Source organism: Haliotis rubra, unplaced genomic scaffold (assembly GCF_003918875.1).
Source record: "Haliotis rubra isolate DU_JTF1 unplaced genomic scaffold, ASM391887v1 Scf213, whole genome shotgun sequence".
In the NCBI taxonomy this organism is placed as follows: domain Eukaryota; kingdom Metazoa; phylum Mollusca; class Gastropoda; order Lepetellida; family Haliotidae; genus Haliotis; species Haliotis rubra.
This window is the reverse complement of record NW_025766148.1, coordinates 880776-906475: the sequence shown is the minus strand read 5'-3', so window position 1 is coordinate 906475 and position 25700 is coordinate 880776. Positions and strand designations below refer to the sequence as shown.

The 25700-nt window shown below is 42.4% G+C and overlaps 1 protein-coding gene across 2 annotated transcripts; it reads right to left on the bottom strand.

The window, feature by feature from the left end:
- LOC124276797 (solute carrier family 28 member 3-like) lies at positions 1-20958 on the bottom strand. 2 transcript variants are annotated; one of them, XM_046712449.1, is made up of 13 exons: positions 20823-20958; positions 17186-17306; positions 16231-16418; positions 13306-13479; positions 11833-11977; positions 9971-10162; positions 8438-8599; positions 7755-7880; positions 6625-6755; positions 4634-4802; positions 2712-2975; positions 1588-1768; positions 1-486 (listed from the first exon to the last, which is right to left on the bottom strand). In XM_046712449.1, exons 2-13 carry the CDS (start codon positions 17300-17302, stop codon positions 461-463), a joined length of 1875 nt encoding a protein of 624 aa, XP_046568405.1. In that variant the 5' UTR covers positions 17303-17306; positions 20823-20958; the 3' UTR covers positions 1-460. The 2 variants fall into 2 exon arrangements, with proteins under 2 accessions (XP_046568405.1, XP_046568406.1); XM_046712450.1 differs by having other exon boundaries at positions 16231-16400.
- Between the last annotated feature and the right edge of the window lie 4742 nt (positions 20959-25700).

Below are 25700 nucleotides of genomic sequence, written 5' to 3'. Positions count from 1 at the left end.
TTTCTGGGATATGCTATAGCTGTGATATAATGATAGTTATCCAAATGGTTCAGACAGCAGGAACATAATGTGGATTTGGGCTGATTACAAGCTAGATCCTTGGTACTTCCTGGAAGTTTCTTTAAGTACATCTGCATGTGTTTTTAAGGTTTGATTAACAATCAAAGGCAAAGGATCCGTTGTTGGCTGGTTGTGGAAGTGGACACACGTAGATACATACACTCATCCTTGACTTCCAGCACATCCTAGGAGCTTCAAGTGTGCCCCACGTTTGACCGAACACCAGAATATCCAGTAAGGCCAAGAACACAAGATAGATTTCGCCAGTCCGAAAATATTTATCTTCCGTGTGTATTGCAGTTTCGTCGGATTTTACCGTCAGTATATTTTTCATATATCGTTATTCCCCTTTCATTTGTCACAGTCGATGGTTCGAAACCTGTTGGACGACCAATACTGCTTACAGCTCACCACTGTAGAAAAGTCCTGTAACAAAGAACAGATTGTCTCAAATCAAGTAGAACCTCTGTATACGTCTTCTTTACTTTCTGGGGCGGTGGGGTAGCCTAGTGGTTAAAGCGTTGGCTCGTCACGCCGAAGACCCGAGTTCGAATCCCCACATGGGTACAATGTGTGAAGCCCATTTCTGGTGTCCCCCGCCGTGATGTTGCTGGAATATTGCTAAAAGCGGCGTAAAACCAAAACTCAGTCAGTCAGTCAGTCTTTACTTTCTATGCAAAGGTCTTGTCTAGGTATGAATTGTTCATCTTCTTCATTTTCCATATCATGGAAGTATTTTGTCTGTGTTTCATTTCTGTCAGAGTACTGTCACTTCATACATTAAAATTTCTCTTTTAGGTATAATTTCAAGACAAGTATATGGACGGTGGGGTAACCTAGCGGTAAAAGCAGCAGCTCGCCACGCTGAGGACCCGGGTTCGATACCCCACATGGGTACAATGTGTGAAGCCAATTTCTGGTGTCCCCCGCCGTGATATTGCTGGAATATTGCTAAATGCGGCGTAAAGCCATACTCACTCACTCACGTATTGAAAATAAGGACGACAACTCTCGTCTTCTAATCATCAGTATGGGCGCAAATAGACCTCTTATTGGCCCGTGTCGCCCTAAAACTATAAAACCTACCATCATCAGTAATATCTGGCAAAAGCAGGTTTTGTGTGATTCAGACTGGATCATGGGTATGTGTTTATGAATCACTATCAAATAAGGGGGCGGTGGGGTAGCCTGGTGGTAAGAATATTTCGCTCATATGACGACGTGCATGCGTGTGTATGTGTATGTGAGGCTGCTTGTACTAGCCCAGACTTAAGCTGGTTTTTTAGTGCTAGCCCACTGAGATACCATGCCGCAGTGAAGCATGAATACCCCACTCGGACACATTATACTGACTCCGAGCCGACCAGTCCTTGTTGTACCCATTAATGCCGAGCGCCAGGCAGGGGCCAACAAGTACCATATTTTAACGTCTTTTGGTATGACGCGGTCGGGGATCGAACCCGCGACCTTCCGCTCTCCGGGCGGACGCTCTAACCACTACACCACCAGTTTCAAAGAAATACGTACCTGCAATGCACGCTGTCAAAAAGCAAGCTACGTTGCCGGCGATCATGGCTCTCAGAGCCATGGCTGTTAGATCTGACTTCCTAGATGGAGCCATGGCTCCTAATCCTCCGATCTGGATCCCCATGGAGCCGAGATTGCTAAACCCACACAAGGCATACGTTGCGATAACCTGTGATCGGGGCTTTGGAAAATAAAATGAAACAATGTCACTTTTTATTCATTATTTTAGTAAATATGCAAAGTTAAATCTCTATTCCCCGTGGAGAACCAAGAGTGAGTGGGTGAGTTTAGTTTTACGCCGCACTCAGCATTATTCCAGCTATATGTTGGCGGTCTGTAAATAATCGGATCTGGACCAGACAATCCAGTGATCAACAACATGAGCATCAATCTACGCTATTGGGATACGATGAAAAGTGTCAACCAAGTCAGCGAGCCTGACCACCCGATCCCGTTAGTAGCCTCTTACGACAAGCATGGGTTACTGAAGATCAATTCTAACCCGGATATTCACGGGTCCGGAGCACCAAGAACAGATACATCAACAAGTGCATTATGAACGTATTGCATTATGCGTAATATCTAATGATGACAATCGCGGGCATGGGAAGATAGGTGGCAGGACAGGGCCAGGTTCCGCTGGGCTCGAATCTCAGATATATTACCATTGGTCTGTCAGCACCATTACTTGCTCACAGGTTTCACCAAAGTATTTATGTCTACTCCCCTTCGTCATCTGGACTTGGCTCCAACGTGAAACTGGTTCCTTAAGTGTTTACTGTCGTTTACATGGAATGAATAAATGTTTAAAAAGGGAGATCCACAATTCACGATTTCAGCTAAATGTTTATGAAAGCTTGAAATGACGCATGTCTCTCGCGTTTACTGGGTCCCTGATATGAAATCCACCAGTGCGGGTATGGCTCTTACAAATCAAGAAACAACTGGGGTCCTGACATACAAAGGGAAGTAACTTTGTTCTTCAAACTGTGGCGGCTTACAAAACTGGGACCAACAGTGTGACGAAGCCGAACAGTGAAATAGTGTTTAACAGTGCGTCATAATATTAATTTGTTTATGATAAATGTATGAATGTAAATTGAAGGTTAGGTCTTATTTCTTACCAGCATAATTCCACCAACTAAGGTTTGGCCCCAGTCTGTCAAAAAGATGTCGTCATTAGGTTGAGTTACCCAACTGGCGTTAGGTAACGTTGCTGTGTAGTTGTCAAATACGTGACCGTTATCTATCAGTTTCCCCATCTCAATGTACGCCACGAACTCATTTGTAAATGTCTTGAAGCCAATCAACCTCGCCATTCGCCGACAGTCGACAGGATCAATACCCATCACAAAACTGATTGGGTAGAAAACATAGGAGCAGATCAACTGTGGACAGAGAATGATATATACATACCATCTTTCGTTGTCACATGTCAAGGTTACGAGGGTCTAGTTTTAGGTCAGGATGTATATAATTGATGTGGAATAGAGATTTCTGAGTGAGTGAGTTTACGTTTATGCAACCTCAGGAATATTCCATCTGTATGGCGGCGGTCTGTAAATAATCGAGTCTGGACCACACAATCCAGTGATCAACAGCATGAACATCGATCTACGCTATTGGAATACGGTGACATGTGTCAACCAAGTCAGCGACCCTGACCACCCGATCCCGTTAGTCGCCTCTTACGACAAGCATGGGTTACTGAAGATCAATTCTAACCCGGGCCTTCAGGGGTCAAGAGATTTCTGAAACTCCAAGAGGCCACTAGATGCTGCAACGGGATCGACCACTCGGCTTTTGGGATCTGTGTGAAACATCAATTATAATTTCTGTCACTCCTTTAAGTTGTTTGTTTGTTGATTAACGCATCAAAATATTCCAGCTTTATGGCGGTGGTCTCTAAATAGTCTGGACCAGACAACCCAGTGATAACATCTTGATATGATGACATGTGCCAACCAAGTTAGTGAGCCTGACAATCGAATCCTCTTGGGTGGGGCGTCATCCAAATTATGATACTCATTGCATAGCATTAGTACAAAATGCATAACAAATCCTGGAGTTTCTATTGGGAATTCCATGACTACGTGAAATACTCGAATTTGATTGGACAATCAAGAAAATTAGACACCATCAATCCTGGATTGAGAATGCGTCTGATTTCATGACCGCTTCACTGCGCACATATACAACACAGCCGCACTACTTCAGCTTGGCCACCAACATGGCTAATATCAACACAACAGACGTGATTGAAATTCTTATAAAACATTCATCAAACTCTAAACATACAATTATATGATTTTTCCTCCACAATTATTAGGGAACTTCACTATCACATAACCTTGTATTATAAAAATATTCAAACTCAATTACAATGCACAGCCCTAAACATAAACAAACAATATCTAAGTCAGAAAGCCTTTTACATCCCCGTGTATACAAAATTCACAGCAAAACGTCAGTAAACATTTGCATACCTGGTAAGTGGTATATTTGTTTCCGTTTACAATGGGAAATTTGCAAGATAACTGTCAGGCGAAACACCAAATTTATTCAACTCATGCATACTCCATCATGTCCCGTTGCATCGTTCGAAAAATACATGTCAAAAATTGAACCACCAGAATTCTGCTCTTTGTCAGCTTCAAGCAAGGCTATCACTGCTGGTCATCTCTGTGTGTACACTTTGAAAAAAAAGCTTGGTCACAATCCAGTCCCAAATGATGAAAACAATATTCCAAGGTATTCCAAGTTAGTGGCATGTACACAAAGCAGCACTGTCTCTCTTTCGTCGCATGCGGGGGTGGAGGCACGTACGTGAAATCGTGATCAACACTCGCCGGTCATAAACATTTACAGTCTTTGATAAGTTACAGGTCGTAGGTCGATCAGAAAAGGTTCGGCTTCAAATGAAATTTAGAGACTATCAATTCGGTCTAACATTCATCTTTTTTCCAAACACAGTACGTTTTATCTGCTAAGTAGAAGGAGAAGGGTATACATGTATGTGAAAAGTCTCCCAAGGAGATATACCTACTTGGAAGGTCAGGTTTTCAACGCCTACTCTGTCTCCCAAAAATATCAATGAGGCGTCTACGAGTTGGAGCAACGCCAGGAACGCCATGACGTTGACAGCAACGTTGGCAACAAGACTTATGGAGACCGATGCCCCGTTTGATGCAGCCTCGATGACGTTATTTGGCTTGCTGGGGACAGATAATCATGTAATCAATTGAACATATTTCAAAAACTTAGTTTGGTTTTAATTGACCAGATTGTATTGGAGTGAGTGAGTTTAGTTTAACGCCGCACTCAGCAATATTCAAGCTATATGGCGGCGGTCTGTAAATAATCGAGTCTGAACCAGACAATCCAGTGATCAACAGCAAGAGCATCGATCTACGCAATTTGGAACCGGTGACATGTCAACCAAGTCAGCGAGCCTGACCACCCGATCCCGCTAGTCGCCTCTTACGACAAGCATGGGTTACTGAAGATCAATTCTAACCCGGACCTTCACGGGTCAGATTGTATTGGAAGGAAAAGAAAGACAGCCATAGAATTGTGTGTGTGTGTGTGTGTGTGTGAGGTGCAATTGATATATACGCATGTCCAGCATTGAGTAGGTTTTCACTTTCGTCACAGCGTGTTTGATGTTGAGTGAGTTTGGTTTTACGCCGCTTTTAGCAATATTCCAGCAATATCACGGCGGGGGACACCAGATATGGGCTTCACATATTGTACCCATGTGGGGAATCGAACCCGGTTCTTCGGCGTGACGAGCGAACGCCATAACCACTTGGCTACCCCACCGCCCTGTTTGATGTTGAAGAAAAAGGCACAGCGTAATACATTTTAGAGAAGCCCAAGACAACGGGTATGGTGCCAACGAACTTAGAATCATCTTCCAGGTAAACAAGGATTCGAACCCAGGATCTGGTTTCTGGAGTGCCCAGGGGACGCAACTCTACACATTAAATTACGGCAGCCCGACAAACTTGCTAAGATGGCTTGTAACGCTCAGCAGCCAGATATTGAATCTATTAAGCCAATTCCAAGAGATTACTTGTTTGTCATTTCCTCTTCAATAAATGCATCTTGGCAAAACAAATGGGACATTGAAACTACTGGTAGACACATGTACTCTACTTGTCCAGTAGTGAACAAACATTTTAAAATTCGTCGGCGTTGTTGCAGAGATGAAGTTGTTTTAACTCGCCTCAGGCTAGGACATTGTGGTTTGAAGGCATATAGAAGTTCAGTATTTTAGATGAGGAAAACACTGGACACGCACACACACACCCCACCTCATGTCTACTCGGGTGTGTCTACACGTGTATATAGTAAGGAGTTACACGGTCTTTTCGCGTGCATTGTATGCATCTTAGGGCTCTGTCAGTGTGTACTGTGATAACCTAAAAGCTCTATCAGTGTGTACTGTGATGATTGAAAGGCTCTATCAGTGTGTATTGTAAGGACCTAAAGGCTCTATCAGTGTGTATTGTAAGGGCCTAAAGGCTCTGTCAGTGTGTGCTGTGATGACCTAAAGGCTCTATCAGTGCGCATTGTAAGGACCTAAAGGCTCTATCAGTGTGTACTGTGATGATTTAAAGGCTCTATCAGTGTGTATTGTAAGGGTCTAAAGGCTCTGTCAGTGTGTACTGTGATGACCTAAAGGCTCTATCAGTGTGTACTGTGATGACCTAAAGGCTCTGTCAGCGTGTACTGTGACAACCTAAAGGCTCTGTCAGCATGTACTATGATGACCTACAGGCTCTATCATTGTGTATTGTAAGGGCCTAAAGGCTCTGTCAGTGCGTGCTGTGATGACCTAAAGGCTCTATCAGTGCGCATTGTAAGGACCTAAAGGCTCTATCAGTGTGTACTGTTAGGACCTAAAGGCTTTGTCAGTGTGTACTGTGAAGACCTAAAGGCACTATCCGTGTGTTTGGTAAGAACCTTCACGGTCTATAGTGTGCCTGTAGTGTGAAACTACATGGTCGATCTATGCATGTATTAAGGACCTACTCCATCTGCAGCTTGTACACATCGTCCGGGTCTATGTCCGACGTCTCCGTCTCGGGATAGGTCAGTTTGGAGATGGCTAGAGCTGCTGGAGCTGACATCACGGACGCTGCTAGCAGATGGTTGGCCTTCACCTTGAGAAGAAATGATCGGACGATTTATTTTTGTCAAAATGCAAATACAAAATAATTGTCAGGATAAGAACTAAGCTTGAATTATTGAAAAATGCATAATAAACTTGGTAGTTTTGCAAGAATATTCGAGATTTTGGAAGTGCAAAGAGAAGTTATCAAGTGAGGTGTGAATATACACGTAGTTTTAGCAAAATTCCAGCTACATGACGGCGGAGGACATCAGAAATGGGCTCCACACATTGACCCATGTGGGAATACCGGGTCTTCTGCATGACAAGCAAACGCTTCAACCACTAGGATACCTCACCGTCACTCTCATATTGAGAGTCTCAGGAGAAATTTGTCATTTTCCAACTGCGCGTAAGTCTTTCAACACGCACGACGTTCATATAGTTGAATGACATGTGAAAATAATACAAGGCAAGTGTGGAATAACACGTACAATGAACATTTATAGAAGTGTCACGAAAGCGTACATGTGTTTAGTTTTACGTCGCGCTCAGCAACATTCCAGCTACATGGCGGTGGTCTGTAAATAATCAAGTCTAGACCAGACAATCCAGTGATCAACAGCAAGATCATCGATCTACGCAATTTGGATACGATGACTTGTCTACCAAGTCAGCGAGCCTGACCATCCGATCCCGTTAGTCGCCTCTTACCACAAGCATGGGTTACTGAAGATCGATGTGTAATAAAGAACTTGTTAAACTGAATATTCGATGTGACATTAAGTGTAATATTTGTAAATGATACAAATAATTATTCATGACAGGTTACGGCTTATGTATCATGTCTTTCTTATTATTCACCTACACTGTCGGCGACGCAGGTGGCCGAGGGCTCTAAACAGCATTAATTCAATATGAGTTGCGTCCCTTAGACGTGGCAGAATCTTATGATCGTCTGAGACCTGCACCACCTTGGTCTTCTATCCCCAAGCTGATATGCCGTGATTTTACTTGTTGCGAACCTGTGGACGTTTCTTTGTCAACTTACCCCGTACGTAACGTACGCGCCCAGGACGCTGCCGGACACGGTGGCGAAACCTCCGGTCATGACGGCGTGCAACTCCGATTTCGTCATCAACGGCAGAAATGGGCGTATCATGAGAGGGCACTCGGTCTGAAACATTTGTAAATGGCGATTACTTTGGAATTTCGTTATTTTACATTGGCCTGTTTTGGTATAAAGTCTGTGAAACAATTTATCACATACATGAGTGAAACCAGCCCGATCAACTGGATTTCGTCACCAGATAAATTCGTAGGTCCATTCGTGACCAACTCGTGTTATTCCGGAACAAGCCGAATAGCGATCTTCTTGGAGGTTACGGAAAGGGGCGAGTGGTGACGAATGGTGAAGGTCATGGGAACTACTTTCGTTGAGCTCCATACACCAGTGCGATGCCAACTGACTAAAACTATAGCAAAAGGTGCCCCAGAGTATCAACAGAGATTTCACGATGAGTGCCTTTGTAAGCAAACATGGCTTGAAATAATTGGCGCTATATTGTGAATGAAACAGTTCACTCAGGAAATGTATTCCTACGCGCCTTTAAACGTTACCTTATTGAACGAAAATACGAAAAATTTGAATATTTTGAAATTAATACCATATGAAAAAGATACCATTCATCTCATGTCTTTTTGTGTCGTGTATTTACACATAATGTCTCTCACCATTCCAGCGAAGATGTTACCCGCAGCGTTGAGAGACTCGGTCGCCTTTGTGTCCAGACAGAATGCCAGGAACTTGCCCAGTACCCGGATGATGTACTGCATAGCTCCGATATAGTAGAGAACAGCGATGAGGGAGCTGAAGTACACGATGACGGGCAATACCTGCGGAAACAAGGGTGGTGGGTTGACTTTCTGATCCTGTAAATATCATCGGTATCTTTCCATGAGCTTGTACCGCCCTTGGTGGTCAATAAGTAACCACAAAACCCGATTCTGACAGATGTTCACACACCGCTTTCACGTCAAATGAATTTTGGTTAATGAAAATTAACTAAATCGCTGGAAACTGTTTAAGACAAACCCTTTTGACTTTCAAATCTGTTACAATATAAATTTTACTGATAGACGAGGGGTGGCTGAAACGTTCTGAGCGTAATTCATATCTAGACGCTAATTGGATGTTTTTAACTAACCCGGTAGTACATTTCTACGTATATCGAGGAGGCTGGATATTCTCTGCTGAAAAATTGACAAAACTGGCATCCGTGCTATCACCAAATATCTGAAAGGGACTAACTACAAGAGCCGTCCAACCAGGGCAACAGCGCGTCCAAGTTAATGTTAATGAATGGCACTGACTATCTTAGCGCTAAGAGAGCTTCGAAAATCTAGGGCCTGATGTCACTTTATAGGATCAGACCCGTGAAGGTCCGGGTAAGAATTGATCTTCAGCAACCCATGCTTGTCATAAAAGGCGACTAACGGGATCGGGTGGTCAGGCTCGCTGAGTTGGATAACACAACACCAAACAAAACCAAAACGTATGGGATGATGCTCATTTCTTTGTGCATGTCAAGAGTGCAGCGGAGTTTCAGAGAGGTAGAAAGAGCTTTGAAGGAGATCCCAGTTCAGGGACACCTGGAACTTCAACCACTGAGGAAAGACTTGGTGTTTATAACATGCATGATTGTAGTGCCCGTAGGTCTCGCGAGGCGTAACGTCCGGTACCAGACTGCCGGTGGCAATCGTATATTCAAGAACCTATTCTGGTTCCAAATTGCGCAACCGCCAAATTTGACTTTACCAGACTGGATCAAGTGTACGACCATGCTTGGCTGTCACAGCTGTTGATAGTTGTAATAGTTGGCTACTTTGGGGATGGTTAGATCGGAAATTTGTTATTCCTGCAGGAATGACCGACAACCATGAGACCATTGGAACAGGTAGTTATTTGTTACCGGAAGTATTAAAGTAATCAACGTAAGGTCACGCGAAGTGCCGTGACCTTCTTACGGGATCTATAGTTCACTGACGACTCACCGCTCACCAGTCAATACAGTGGGTAACATGACAGTTTTGACCACTTGGTGGAATGGACTTGGCCTTATCAAGATTTTCATCACGCTTAGGAGATGGTCGGTTAACCGACATGTAGTGCAGCCTGGTTCCCTGGGTCCGGACCCAGGGAACCAGGCTGCATGTAGTGGTGCAGATTTTGACTATGAGGTTACGAAGAAGAGAAGCGCTACTTACTTTAAAGGCAAACATGTGGTCTTCATAGCTGTCCCCGAACACAAACTGGGCGCCTGTGTTAGAGTAACCCAGGACCTCCGTCATCCTCTTTCCCAGCCAATCAAAAGCACCGTACCCCCACGCGGTCTTCAGTATCAGACAGGCGAAGATGTATTGGATCGCCATCCCCCAAAAGACAGGGTGCCAGTTCACCTGTCGAGATCAAGGCGAGGTTCCAGATCTGTTATTTAATTTGATCTTTGTCATTGTCTTTGGGATAGGTGACCACAGTCGACATTATGGCTATCACAATAGCTTGGCAAAGCTGTTGATATTTCACTGCGGATATCACCAGGGCTGGCTATAAGTATAGATCATAGACATCGACAATCGATCACTAAATACCGATCGATTATCGATAAATAGCACAGACGTATCTTTGAGAAGAAATGTAACAAATGTCTGAAAGAAATTTATATATTTCACATCACTGGATTATAACCAAACGTCGTCCTGGGCCCCGTTCCTCAAAGCGTCCGTATCGCTAAGATGATCGTAACTCCCATACTTTAACATAGACTTACGACTGTCGTAGCGCTACGATCGCTTTGAGGAACGGGGCCCTGAACCTAATTTAGAAGCCGACCATGAATAAAGTCCTAAAGTTGTATATTTTGTGAGAAAATTAAAACTTTTGTCGATCACAAATGTGAATGCACGACATTAACGATAACAGAATTTTCATATCGATATTCATTAATATTTCATCCCCTATCGACGATTTTTCAGATTTTTGATCATTTAAGCCAGCCCATATTAATAATAATACGGGGCATTTGTAATGTGCTGAATTCCACACCACGGAGGGGCACTCGGAAAGCGCAACAATGTGATTATTATTACCCTAGATAACCCAAGCTGCATGTTAAGCGCTAGAAGGTTAATAGTCACATGGTTTATTCCACCGGATACCCAGTTTTCTGCTGGGTGAACAGAGGCAAGTTTGTACAAACTCACTTGCCTAAGGTGAGACCACATGTGCTTCGTTGTGGGGCAGGACTGAACTCCTCGAAACTCTCAGGAGCCAAGCTGCCCAACACGGTCACCCATCCAACTGCTCTCCGCGCCCAACGTGGCTTAACTGATTTGTGACCTGCGCTCTACGCACATGACCACACAAATAGATGGGGGATCTTTAGTTATATGTTCAGTTATCCTGAGGGACTGAGCAGGTTATTAGGAACCGGAGACATGTATGTCAGACACATACTGTATTTTCGGCCTTTGCGTTAGGACATCCATGTGTTTCTCAGTTGTAATCCAAAACATCAAAATGTCAAGGGAGCAACGTTTGTGCAAAACCATAGACCAAATATTTCTGTCGTGTAATTGCTAGACGTTTTCTATGTTCAAAACATCCAAGCTAGTCGTAAGATGAATGAGACCCGTGAAGATCCGGGATAGAATTGGTCTTCAGCAACCCATGCTTGTCGTAAGAGGGCACTAACTGGATCGGGTGGTCAGGCTGTCTTACTTGTTTCTTATAGGGTATCTGAACTGCGTAGACCAATGCTATTGACTCAGTCATTGGTCTGTCGGGTCAGATTTGATTATTTCCATATAGTTTGGATATAAATGAGAGTGGCAAAGAAACAAACAAAGTAGTAGCTCGTTCGAGAAAGATCAAATATATTAAAACGTTCATATAAAGCTTCTAATTCTTCTTATTGTTTCAACTGTACTAATAAATTGAAAGAATGGACCTACCATTGTCCTGTTTTTGCTGACGTTTTGCGGGGTTTTAATCCATTAAATACCGCTTATCATATGCATTAGGAATTCGCGATTGGATTCTGGTAGTACAATTGTTCAAGAGACCCTACCCTGGCAGGGTCCGTGCTTGTGATGTACATGACAAATATTAAAGATGCGATGCCAATCAGGGACATGAGGTTCCTAGGTTGGTTCATTCCGATCTCCACCCCCGTGTACACGCCGATAAACACAGCCGCACACACGTACAGAAACCTGGAACACAAACAGTGAGTGAGGGAAGGAAGGCACCCCCGTGTACACGCCGATAAACACAGCCGCACACACGTACAGAAACCTGGAACATAAACAGTGAGTGAGGGAAGGAAGGCACCCCCGTGTACACGCCGATAAACACAGCCGCACACACGTACAGGAACCTGGAACACAAACAGTGAGTGAGTGAGGGAAGGAAGGACGGAGCGAGGACGGATCTGTATAGAGAAGCATGTGCAATGTGAATGACCACCCCACCCTTTAAATTTAGGTACAAAGTAAGTGCCCCCCCCCCCTTTCAATGTTATGTACAAAATAAATGCTCACCTCCCCCCTTTCCATATTTCTAAAGCATATTATTGATTCAAATGTACAAAGTTGATGACGTTGAGTTCGGTACCCCACTTAGACACATTATACTGACTCCGAACAGACCAGTCACTGTTGTACCCATTAATGCCGAGCGCCAGGCAGGGACCAACAAGTACCATATCTTAACGTCTTTTGGTATGACGCGGTCGGGGATCGAACCCGCGACCTTCCGCTCTCCGGGCGGACGCTCTAACGACTACACCACGGAGGCGGTCATATATGTTAAGATACAACGGATATACACATCAACATAAATTAAGCAACACCCACATTTTCGGATATTTGCTTCAGTACAAAATCTGTTGACATTCAGTAGTAGACAGTGGTGTTCTGTGTTTAGATTTGTGCTAGATTTAGACAGACAGATCTGGAAGGTACTGCAGGGTGCTGGTCCCAGGTTCTACTGCCACAGAGAGTATTGTAGACATTACTAAACTGTTCCTTGGAAATATATGTGGAGCAGGCTATTGCTTCTCATCTCACATTACCTATCAAGTTACCTGTAGACGAGCATTCTGTGTGGTGATCATTATACCAAGGGATCGAATTGGTTGACACATGTCATCGTACCCCAAATGCGTAGGTCGATGTTCACGCTGTTGATCACTGGAGTGTCTGGTCCAGATCTGATTATTTACAGACAACCGCCATACAGCTGGAGTATTGCTGAGTGCGGCGTAAAACTAAACTCACTCACCCACAATGATATATTACTAGCGACTTGTATTGATTTGTGAATTTCTTGTCAGATTCAGAATCCATTTGTTAATTACATCACATTTTTAGCTGTTTATTGGTTTCACACATAGTTTATTTTGTGGACTGATTCCTGGGGTCAAATTGGGAATCAACATGTATAACATTGTGTTTCCGTTTTACACTATTGCGCTAATTTGGGGAAATACGGTAGACTACACCATTACATTGTCACCGAACAAGGTTATTTTCCTACTGACCATCTGACTGAAATGGAAAATATCCGGCATCTGTTCCTGCCGTGGTATTGCACGCAGCCTCTGTGGAAGCTGTTGATGACGTTCATGACGGAGCCTCCCCCTATACCCCACAGAATGATGAGAACACCAAGGACCGTGACCACCATCAGTCGGTAGGATCCCTCGTCACCGAATCTGGAATAATGCAGGTGGTATGATGTGAGTGAGCGTTGTTTTATGGCGAGTATTTACACACATTGTGACACTGATCGACATGATGGCACCTGGTTCTTTGATGGAGTATTTCTGTTACTGGTTTTTTATATGCAGCTGGTACGATACTGATAGCCAGTTCCTCTTAATGTTTAAATTTGTGTTCTAGAAAAATATAAACAAGTATCATTGATCTCAATTTGATAAATACATGAGATTTCCAATACTAAGTGAAAAACCAATGCGTACACAACTAACATACCTAAAATACATCACTGACACACCTGTAATACATCACTGACATACCTATAAGACGTCACTGACACACCTTTAATACATCACTGACATACCTATAAGACGTCACCGACACACTTGTAATACATCACTGACACACCTGTAATACTAGTACACCACTAACATACCTAAAATACATCACTGGCACAACTGCAATACACCAATGACATACCTATAATACATACTTGATACACCTGCAATACATCCTTGACACCTCTAATACATCACTGACACATCTCTAATACATCACTCACATACCTGTAATACATCAATGACACAACTGCAATACATCCCTGACACACCTGTAATACATCCCTGACACATCTGCAATACATCACTGACACAACTGTAATACATCCCTGACACACCTGCAATACATCACTGACATACCTGTAACACACCTGTGACACACCCGTAAGACATCCCTGACACACCTATTAAACACCTGTGACACACCCGTAATACATCCCTGACACACCTATTATATACCTGTGACACGCCTGTAATACATCCCTGACACACCTATTATACACCTGTGACATACCTGTAATACACCTGTGACACACCTATTATACACCTCTGACATACCTGTAATACATCCCTGACACACCTATTATACACCTGTGACATACCTGTAATACACCCCTGACACACCTATTATACACCTGTGACACACCTGTAATACATCCCTGACACACCTATTATACACCTGTGACATACCTGTAATACACCTGTGACACACCTATTACGCACCTGTGACATACCTGTAATACATCAGTGACACAGCTATTAAACACCTGTGACATTACTGTAATACACCCCTGACACACCTATTATATACCTGTGACACACCCGTAATACATCCCTGACACACCTATTAAACACCTGTGACACACCCGTAATACATCCCTGACACACCTATTATATACCTGTGACACGCCTGTAATACATCCCTGACACACCTATTATACACCTGTGACATACCTGTAATACACCTGTGACACACCTATTATACACCTCTGACATACCTGTAATACACCCCTGACACACCTATTATACACCTGTGACACACCTGTAATACATCCCTGACACACCTATTATACACCTGTGACATACCTGTAATACACCTGTGACACACCTATTACGCACCTGTGACATACCTGTAATACATCAGTGACACAGCTATTAAACACCTGTGACATTACTGTAATACACCCCTGACACACCTATTATACACCTGTGACACACCTGTAAAACATCCCCGACACACCTATTAGACACCTGTGACATACCTGTAATACACCCCTGACACACCTATTATACACCTGTGACATACCTGTAATACACCCGACACACCTGTGACATACTTGTAATAAATCCCTGACACACCTATGACACACCTGTGACATACCTGTTATACATCAGTGACACACCTATTATACACCTCTGACACACCTGTAATACATCAGTGACACACCTATTATACACCTGTGACACACACCTGTAATACACCCGACACACCTATTAGACACCTTTGACATACCTGTAATACATCCCTGACACACCTATTAGACACCTGTGACATACCTGTAATACACCCGACACACCTGTGACATACCTGTAATACACCCCTGACACACCTATTACACACCTGTGACATACCTGTAATACATCAGTGACACACCTATTATACACCTCTGACACACCTGTAATACATCAGTGACACACCTATTATACACCTGTGACACACACCTGTAATACACCCGACACACCTATTAGACAGCTGTGACATACCTGTAATACACCTCTGACACACCTATTAGACACCTGTGACATACCTGTAATACACCTGTAATACACCCGACACACCTGTGACATACCTGTAATACACCTGTGACACACCTATTACACACCTGTGACATACCTGTAATACATCAGTGACACACCTATTATACACCTGTGACACACCTGTAATACATCAGTGACACACCTATTATACACCTCTGACACACCTGTAATACATCAGTGACACACCTATTATACACCTGTGACACACACCTGTAATACACCCGACACACCTATTAGACAGCTGTGACATACCTGTAATACACCTCTGAAACACCTATTAGACACCTGTGACATACCTGTAATACACCCGACACACCTGTGACATACCTGTAATACACCTGTGACACACCTATTACACACCTGTGACATACCTGTAATACATCCCTGACACACCTATTATACACCTGTGACACACCTGTAATACACCCCTGACACACCTATTATACACATGTGACACACCTGTAATACATCCCTGACACACCTATTATACACATGTGACACACCTGTAATACATCCCTGACACACCTATTATACACCTGTGACACACCTGTAATACATCCCTGACACACCTACTATACACCTGTGACATACCTGTAATACATCGCATATCCGAAGTAGCCGATGTATCCCGCCATGAGGAGGAACTTGATCACCATCCACACCGCCTTCTCATGTTTGGTGTAGGCTGACGTCACAGCTGTCTGTAGAGTCCCCACCCCTCGGGAACACAGGTTACCCCGGTCTTCAGGTTCCTCGGGTTCCTCGGGGGGAAATGGTACCTATGGTCATACACAGACAAGCGCATATCGATGAATCTCAAAATTCGTAGCGGGTAGTGTGGACGAATGACACAAAATGTTGTCTGAATGTTTCAGACCTCTGGTTACCCATTCCTGGTCCAGAGGCTGAGTCGGTTCCTTCAGGTTGTGAACTGGAAGATGTCGGCTCCAAGTTGGTGGCCAAAGTAACCCCAAACGTGAACACTTGGCCTTAGGTGAGGCTTTGGTATTGGAATTTTTCGGGATTGGATTTTGAATCAGATGTTGCTTAATTTATGATTATGTGTATACATAATTTGTCTGAAGTTCAGTTTAAGAATGAAATCCTCGGAATGAATGAATATTGTTTTATGACATTATAGACATTTTTTTAACAGAGTAGACTCGGAATCCATACATTCATATAATGGAGGAGATGAGCTCATGATGACGGATCTCCTCCTTCCCCGTAATTTACGGAATGAGGTTCCTGAAAGGCGTTTAGAAGTTGGAACATGAATGCATGACACGTTTTCTATGGATAACAACTTTCAGAGCTAATTCTAGCTTCTTCATCGGGAATTTTATCTTTAGCTCACAAAATCTACAGAATACGAATTACAAATAAGTTTGGTTTTTTTTTTCCAAATCAAAGGTCGATAGGTTGGTATATGTCGATCTATTCCGAAAGATTGACATGAAATATCTACTGACCCAATATTTTTACCGTTACTGTTATAAACTGTTCATAGTTCGCACAGTTCACTCACTGTTCATAGTATACCTACATTTCCGTTTCTCTCACAGTCCGAGCTGTCATTCTCGAACGCCGGGTTAACCAGGACCGACATTTTTTTTTCTGTAAGGCTTTTTTCAGGCATCGTCTTCACATCTGCATCCTCCATATTGCTGAATGCAAATAAAACTACGTTATAGGTGAGGCTGCTCGGTCCGTACTTATTTCAATGTTTCCCATATTCCGCCACCCAGTGAATTTTTAATCCAACGTGATAAAATATGATGTTTCAACTTTCCAAGCCCCTATGTACAGTTATGCTCTGCTGTGATAAAAAGTATACACTAACCTTGTACACTCATAAAAAAACAGGCCTTTCTACATCTACATCAATTTACAAAATGTTTTGGAAGCAAAGCGACTCAATCTACATCATCAGCTTATCTAAATACTGTAACCAAGAAAACCCCGTGAAGATAGAATTGGTCTTCAGTAACCCATGCTTGTCTTAAGAGGCGACTAACGGGATCGGGTGGTCAGGCTCGCTGACATCGTATCCCAATTGCGTAGATCGATGCTCATGCTGTTGATCACTGGGTTGTCTGGTCCAGACTGGATTATTTACAGACCATCGCCATATAGCTCGAATATTGCTGAGTGCGGCGTAAAACAACAAACAAACAAACCAAGAAAAAAGACAATATTTACACGATTAGTGATTTTTTTCATTTGTTTTTGACTGTTAGTTAAGTGTGGAGATCAGAAAAACATGAAATAATATGGATGGCTTAAATGTCAACGATTGTGTGCAGTATTTCGAGTTTCTGGGCCAGAGTACAATGTATCCGCGCCCGTGATCACATTTGACGTAGGTACTCAAGGAACAAAGCGTATCATTGTATCCACATTTCTTAAAGTTACGAGACTGTTCCCGTAATTGTGGACGAACTGCAGGTCGCCTACAGCAGAGCCCGTCTGTCTTTAAACGTCGACGAACGGTGCTCCTGGATATCCTTACATTGTTAACATTGAAGTGTTCTGACTGAAGATCTGCTGCGTTAAGGAACCTGTTACGTAACACAGTGTTAGTCATGTGCCTATCATCTCCGACTGTTGTGACTCTGGGGCGACCTGGTCGACGTGCACATTTCACTGACCCCTTGACACTTACAATAGCACTCTGACTCACATTAAAGCGGACAGCAACCTGCCGCTGAGTTTGACCAGATTCCAAAAGGCCTATAGCCTGACCCCTTTCAGCAAGTGTCACAAAACGTCTCATTTTAAGCTGCGACATTAAGTAGCAGGTGGCTTTCCATTTGACAATTTGAATAAAAAATATGCCATTTGTAACAGAATGTATCGGACGTTAAAGAACGTAATAATGATATTTCAACGGTCTGGTGTGTCTTTCCATACTGTTAAGAGAGTTTGTAAAACATTCAGTTGTATATATATTTCAAACAAAAACGAAGATTTTACATCTTTTCAGAAATGTATTGTTACCAATAGCTTGACCCTTCATTAATGACGCCGAGTATATATACATTATACACACAATAGTTCGTCACGTCTTTAATCGTTTTGATAAAAGTGAGTGAGTTTTTACGCCGCTTTTAGCAATATTCCAGCAATATCACGGCGGGGGACACCAGAAATGGGCTTCATACATTGTACCTATGTTGGGAATCGAACCGTGTCTTCCGCGTCATGAGCGTACGCTTTAACCGCTAGGCTACCCCACCGCCCCGTTTTGATATGAAATATATTATGACAACGTTTACAGCTTATAAACACCCATCAACTTTTGAAGCTATCATTTTATTTTAATATAATTCTTAGCAATTATGTAAGACCTGCACACGTGATACAATATAATATTCAATCGTAAGTCGTCACGGAGATTACACTGGGTTAAGAAATACCATTAATCCTAAATCATGAGTATTTGCATATTGTCTGTCTGTCTGTCATTTTAGCGAGAATTATTGCTTTTCACTGTGGAGAATAAGCTAATGAACAAACCATTACTTGGTTTCTTTTCAATAGAGAAAAGTTTAAGAATATGTCTATTATGTAACTCCGCTGTAGAAGATGAAATCCACTTCACGTTTGTGTGCCCAAATTATGTTGATTTAAGAAAACAATATATCCCAAAAAATTTTATGTTAAAATATCCTACAACTGCCTTTGTTTCCATTCTATCCTCTTAAAATGAAAATGTGATAAGTAATCTAGCGCATTATGTAAAACATGCTGTTTTCTTAGAAGCAATATTTTATCTGAACTGCAATTTTTGTGAAATGCCTGTAACATGTGCTGTATACTTGTATAAACTTGCAAACCACAAATGAGCTTCACACACTGAACCCATGTGGGGAATCGAACCTGGGTCTTCGGCGTGACGAGCGAACGCTTTAACCACTAGGCTACCCCACCGCCCCCCTAGATTTTCGAAGCTCTCTTAGCGCTAAGATAGTCGTAAGTTAATGTTAATGTATGGCACTTACGACTATCTTAGCGCTAAGAGAGCTTCGAAAATCTAGGCCCAGGACTTGTATCGTTGTTTGAGATTAACATCATATTCAACAGTATTCCGGGCACATCACGATGCGTCAGCTGAAGGTGGGAGGAAGACCGACGCGATGCGGGTGTTGGACTTGTACCACTTTGATGAGTCCCCACGAACAGCGGTATGGTGCCGACAAACCTAGAACACCCGTGAAGATCCGGGTTGGAATTGGTCCAGCATCCCATGCTTGTCTTATGTGGCGACTAACGGGATCGGGTGGTTAGACTCGCTGACTTGGTTGACACAAGTCACAATCTACATCATAAGCTTAATATCTAAATACTGTTACCAAGAAAACCCCAGTGAAGATAGAATTGGTCTTCAGTAACCCATGCTGGTCGTTAGAGGCGACTAACGGGATCGGGTTGTCAACTTTGTGTACTGGTGATTCGGTTTTTTTTTGTTATTGTGAGAGCGTCGGTTCGTGGCCCGCATGAGACTGAACCCATGAAACTACTAAAACTTGAACATCACTGAGGAAGGTGAATCACAAATATAACATTTGTTACTTAATTTATCTTGCATATGCTACAGTCACCGTAGAACCAGTCAGTCTGTAAAATTAGGAACAACAGAGAGAATGAACTCAGTCAATATGGATAACATGATAGCGTGACAACCTGAAACTTCTGTTTTCGTAATATTATCTTGAAAACTAACTTTAAATCTTTCAAACATTTATCTTCATATTTCAGTCAGTTGGCACAATCACGGTCTTCTTTAATAAATAAATTTAGAAATTGTGTAAATCAGTTATTTCAGAAATAGTCTTAATTAGTCATATTACAAAAGGACAGACGTTACACATTGTCTGTTACACATCAAGAGATTTGCGTCACACATCCATTATTTCATGACAAGGTTAAAGGGACACTACCTACTGGGGCCGGTTGACTATTTGGAGTCGAGGATTAGTTCGCTATGTTCAACTGAGAATAATCTTCCGTAGAATAATCATCATATGGTATATTCATCTGCGCCATGACATGTGATGTGGCGGTAGAAATGGTTCTGGAATAATATAAATTTAACATTCCGGACCGGCCAACTGACTCGAGCCATGCATCCCTTTCCTCATAGTTAACGTGGACATATTATTAGCAGGAAACACACTTACCGTTCTCAGCTGAATTCCGTGAATGGTATTAACTGTAAAACCACCCGAGATCGGCCTTGTGTTCAGGGTTGAACATGGCCGCCTGATAACATCCTTGAGGTCAGGGAGACTAAGTCGGTCAATGATAAGTATGTATGTCCTACCCCCAACACACCCCACGATCCTCTGTAGCCAGGGAGGGTATTGCCAGACAACACCAGTCGCAGTATAACCTGTCAACTCTATAATTCAGGGATGGTGGGTAGCTTAGTGGTTAACGTGTTGGTTAGACACGGCAAAGACCGGGTTCTATTCCCTAAAACTCCACTCAGCTAATAGCCCAGCGGATAAGTGATCAAATTGTGAAAAATATATAAAAATCTGGGAGGCCTCTCTATCTTTATTTAATAAGAAGGTTATAAGCTACAATCATGCCAAATTTCATGCTTGTAACACAAAGTGCACAATTCAGTGAAAAGAACTGGACTTATCCGCTGGGCTATAATTGGTATAGGCTCACTAACAAACTGTATTGCAATATATTGCGATTCAGGTATCCGTATTGTCATATATTGGGAACTTAAGTGTTAGACAGGGAGTGACCCTAATTGTGCATGTCAATCCTATTTCCTACACTATAAGTCCCTACACATATATATGTTATGGTTCTGATAACAGCAGTCTCAAAATCAGGTTGCATAATCATGGATTCTATTTTCTTTTCATACAATGTATAGTATTACAGCATGCCGTTTTGTCTTCGAATAACGAAGGAAGACACTTGTAGTGAATGGAAGTATGCGTAGATTTTAAATTAAACCATAAAGATAATCACGAAAACTTCATATATGTTCTTTACCTAATATACCGGTTCTCAGAAGAAAATATTGCAATACATATCGTTTGAAAGGCTTATTGCGATATACCGATATACCGGTAAAACCGTGCAGTCCTATAGCAAACAAACGTCAACACTTGAGGACCATTCGTTATTCGTGGATAAAGAGTCTTGAGATATCTTTTGATATCTTACTGCCAAAATATTTTAGCCTCAGATTTTTACACAACACATATATATTTGTTAGCTGGGCATGATAGATGTTTATGACATATCAAATGTTCCAGTTCGTGTTTCAGGGAAAACATGGTGTTTTGTTTTGTTCCCATAGCTGGAAATGTCCCTTCGGGTCGAATGGAAAAATGTCGCTATTGGGGATGGTCGGAAACACCCTTGAGTCGGCGGGGCGTTTTTGTTGGTGTTGTGCAACAGATAGCGATGGACACGTTAATGTCCAAGACCACATACTGCGTCATCGGTTACGTGTGACCTTAATCTCGAGGGTATACACTGACATATCTTAGGTCATAACATGTATCGTTGGTTATCGAATATATGAATTTGGTGGACAGATTACGATATCAGTTTTAAAGTTGTAAGGTTCTCTGATGTGTGTAACATGATGTGTTCACAGTACCGAGTTAGCCAATCCCCGTCAGGTCACTGTAATGGGTGTTGTCAGGTTGGCTGTTTAACGCCGAAATCAGCAATATTCCAGCTATATAGTGGCGGTCTGTAAATAATCGAATCTGGACCGGACAATCTTGTGATCAACAACATGTGCCTCGATCTAAGCTATTAGGATACGATGGCATGTGTCAACCAAGTCAGCGAGCCTGACCACCAGACCCCTTTAGTCGCCTCTTACGACAAGCATGGGTTTCTAAAGATCTATTCTAACCTCGATCATCACGCGTCACTTTAATGGAAGTTAACACTAAGGATTGATACTGCATGTAGCTTGAAACATTTATCAGCCAGATATTAGGACGATGAGATAACAAGAGATTGACACTAGGGGTATCATACTGAGGCTTGTACAAGGAAGTGAGCCGTGTTATTATATAACTTTAGTATATATCAGGTCGTATCAGTGAAACACAGTAGCAGGTGTACGGTGCTGGCAAACCTACAATCATAACTGAATCCTGGTACAGCTAAGGGACGTAACTATATATCATTGCTAATAAGGAGTTTCAAACAAATTATTGTGAAATCAAATAAAACTTTGCATAACACAATTTGAAACTGCAACAATTTGTAGATTGTTGAAATTTGAGTACATGTACATCTTTCTCAACTAGGTTACAATTGGTCTCACCTTCTGAAATGTAAGGGGCGGTGGGGTAGCCTAATGGTTAAAGCGTTGGCTCGTCACGCCAAAGACCCGGGTTCGAATCCCCACATGGGTACAATGCGTGAAGCCCATTTCCGGTGTCCCCCGCCGTGATGTTGCTGGAATATTGCTAAAAGCGGCGTAAAACCAAACTCAGTCAGTCAGTGTTAAATCTAAATGTGTAAGCATAGAAGCTTAAACTTAATGTGTTCAGTACTAAGATTGACTCTTCCTTCTGTATAATTTCGAAGCAAATAGAAATTTGACATATTGTATGTTGTTATTCTGAATATAAGTGGATATTGATAGTTTTTATACTTAACAGGTCAACTAGTATTTTATTACTAATTCATCAAAGTGTCCCTGTGTAATGAATTAGATCATTTATATATGCAATGTCATTTTGATTCCACTCTTTAAAGAAAATAGGCTTACCATCATTGCACCAGACTGATTTTGGTCATCACGCGGCCTAACTAATGGATTAACATTATTAAAACAATTTAAGCTTACTGACCACCATAATATCCTTTTAACAGTTATGAATTTTTGAATGTGTTTAGTGAAATATATGCAGCAGCATACATGTAAATTAGATTATTTTATATTCACTGAATTTTCGAAAAATATACAGATATGCACATGTTATACCATTTACACTCACCACCAGGTGAGGCGAGGTGAAATTGGGTTTAACGTCGTGCTTGAGAATATTTCGCTCATATGACGACGTGCATGCGTGTGTATGTGTATGTGCGGCTGCTTGTACTAGCCCAGACTTAAGCTGGTTTTATAGTTCTAGCCCACTGAGATACCATGCCGCACTGAAGCATGAATACCCCACTCAGATACATTATACTGACTTCGAGCCGACCAGTCCCTGTTGTACCCATTAATGCCGAGCGCCTGACAGGGACCAACAAGTACCATATTTTAACGTCTTTTGGTATGACGCGGTCGGGGATCGAACCCGCGACCTTCCGCTCTCCGGGCGGACGCTCTAACCACTAAACCACGGAGGCGGTCTCACCACCAGGAGACTAAACATATTTGGACGGAATGACAATTGATTCCTTGTGTTGTCAGGTTTAGATCTCCAGATGAAGGGTACAGATGTTGACATTTTCTTTTACAGTTTTCGATGGGCTTGGTATCCTACAAAGGGGTAGCCTAGTGGTTAAAGCGTTCGCTCGTCACGCCGAAAACCCGGGTTCGATTCTCCACATGGGTACAATGTGTAAAGCCCATTTCTGGTGTCCCTCGCCGTGATCTTGCTGGAATATTGCTAAACGCGGCGTAAAACCATACTCGCTCACCGATATACTACAATACAAAAGATTAAGCTTCCGTAGCAACAATGATTTTAGTTCATCATCACCACACAAACGTCGGGGGTCTCCTTGCCCAGATTTTCCCTATTTTCATCTTATCAAACTAGGTTTTTAAATCAACCATGTCAGTCATAATTGTAATCTTCCATTAACGTATGGTTTTTACGTCATCAATATCAACTTAGCTTTTTCAGTATCAACAACGCTGTACTTACAGACGTTATCTTCGGATCCTTTATGTAAAGGATCCTTTCTGTACATTACTGATGCAGATATTTTATCATATCCAACTTGCCACCCCACCCCCAACCCCTCCAACACACACACGCACACACACACACAAACACACACATGCACGTACACGCGGGGACCTCTTGCAACTTTGAAAAGCGCAGGCGCAACCTTGAAGACTTGATACTACTTAAAACAGAAAAAAGACGTTGCCACATTAACATTATACATTACATCACTGAATTAGTTCTTACACTGCTGGACGCTTGTTGACGTAGCTCTGTTTATATCACCTGAATCAGAGATAACATATGGTACGCACTTCAACTACGACACTGACGTATGATATAGGTTACACGAGTGCAGGAACACGCTACGGTCGCGATGAAGACGACGATGAAGATTGTATTAGCGCTTCAGGTTGATGACATTTCGCGCTATTTCGTAAAGGCGAATTGAATTTCACTGGGATGCCCATTGGAAACAGATCCAGATGCAGCCTTGTCATACAACCATGATATCAAGCCTTGTATGTATTTAACAACATTATGTGTTAATACACTCTTCAAAATAAGAAAAGCATAGGTGATTTTCAGAATATTTGACTCATGAAGCTGCGGCAAAAACAATACAAATATACTGTTTCTTTCAAAAACGTCATCTTTGTGTGATTGAAAACAGCTTCAGCGCCAAAAAACGCGGCAATTTTAGCTTTCCCCTTGTTTCAGAAACGTTTGAAGAAATATTGGCCAAAACGTCACCAAGAAAACATGCAAAGTTAAATGCACGTGCAAGTAAGACAAGCATGCGGTATAGATCACTGTGAAAAGGCAAACAATGTGTGTAATTTTGTCATTCTTTTTTTGCCTGGAAAAGAGGAAGTCATCATGCCACGATTGAGTGCCGTCAATCGAAACATTGCTATAGGTCGCCTTGAAGCTGGGGAGTCGCAGTCTGCAGTTGTCCGACATTTCATCAGAGCACCATATGTCGTTTCCTGCAGACCAATTCCGCCCAAGATCGCCCGTAAAAGCGGCGGTCCAAGAGTTACCACCCAAGTCCAGGACCGCTACACCCGGGTTGCTCACTTGCATCATCGTCCTGCCACAGCCGCGGAGACTGCACAACGCATACCTGGTTTGAGAAGAATGTCCGACCAAACT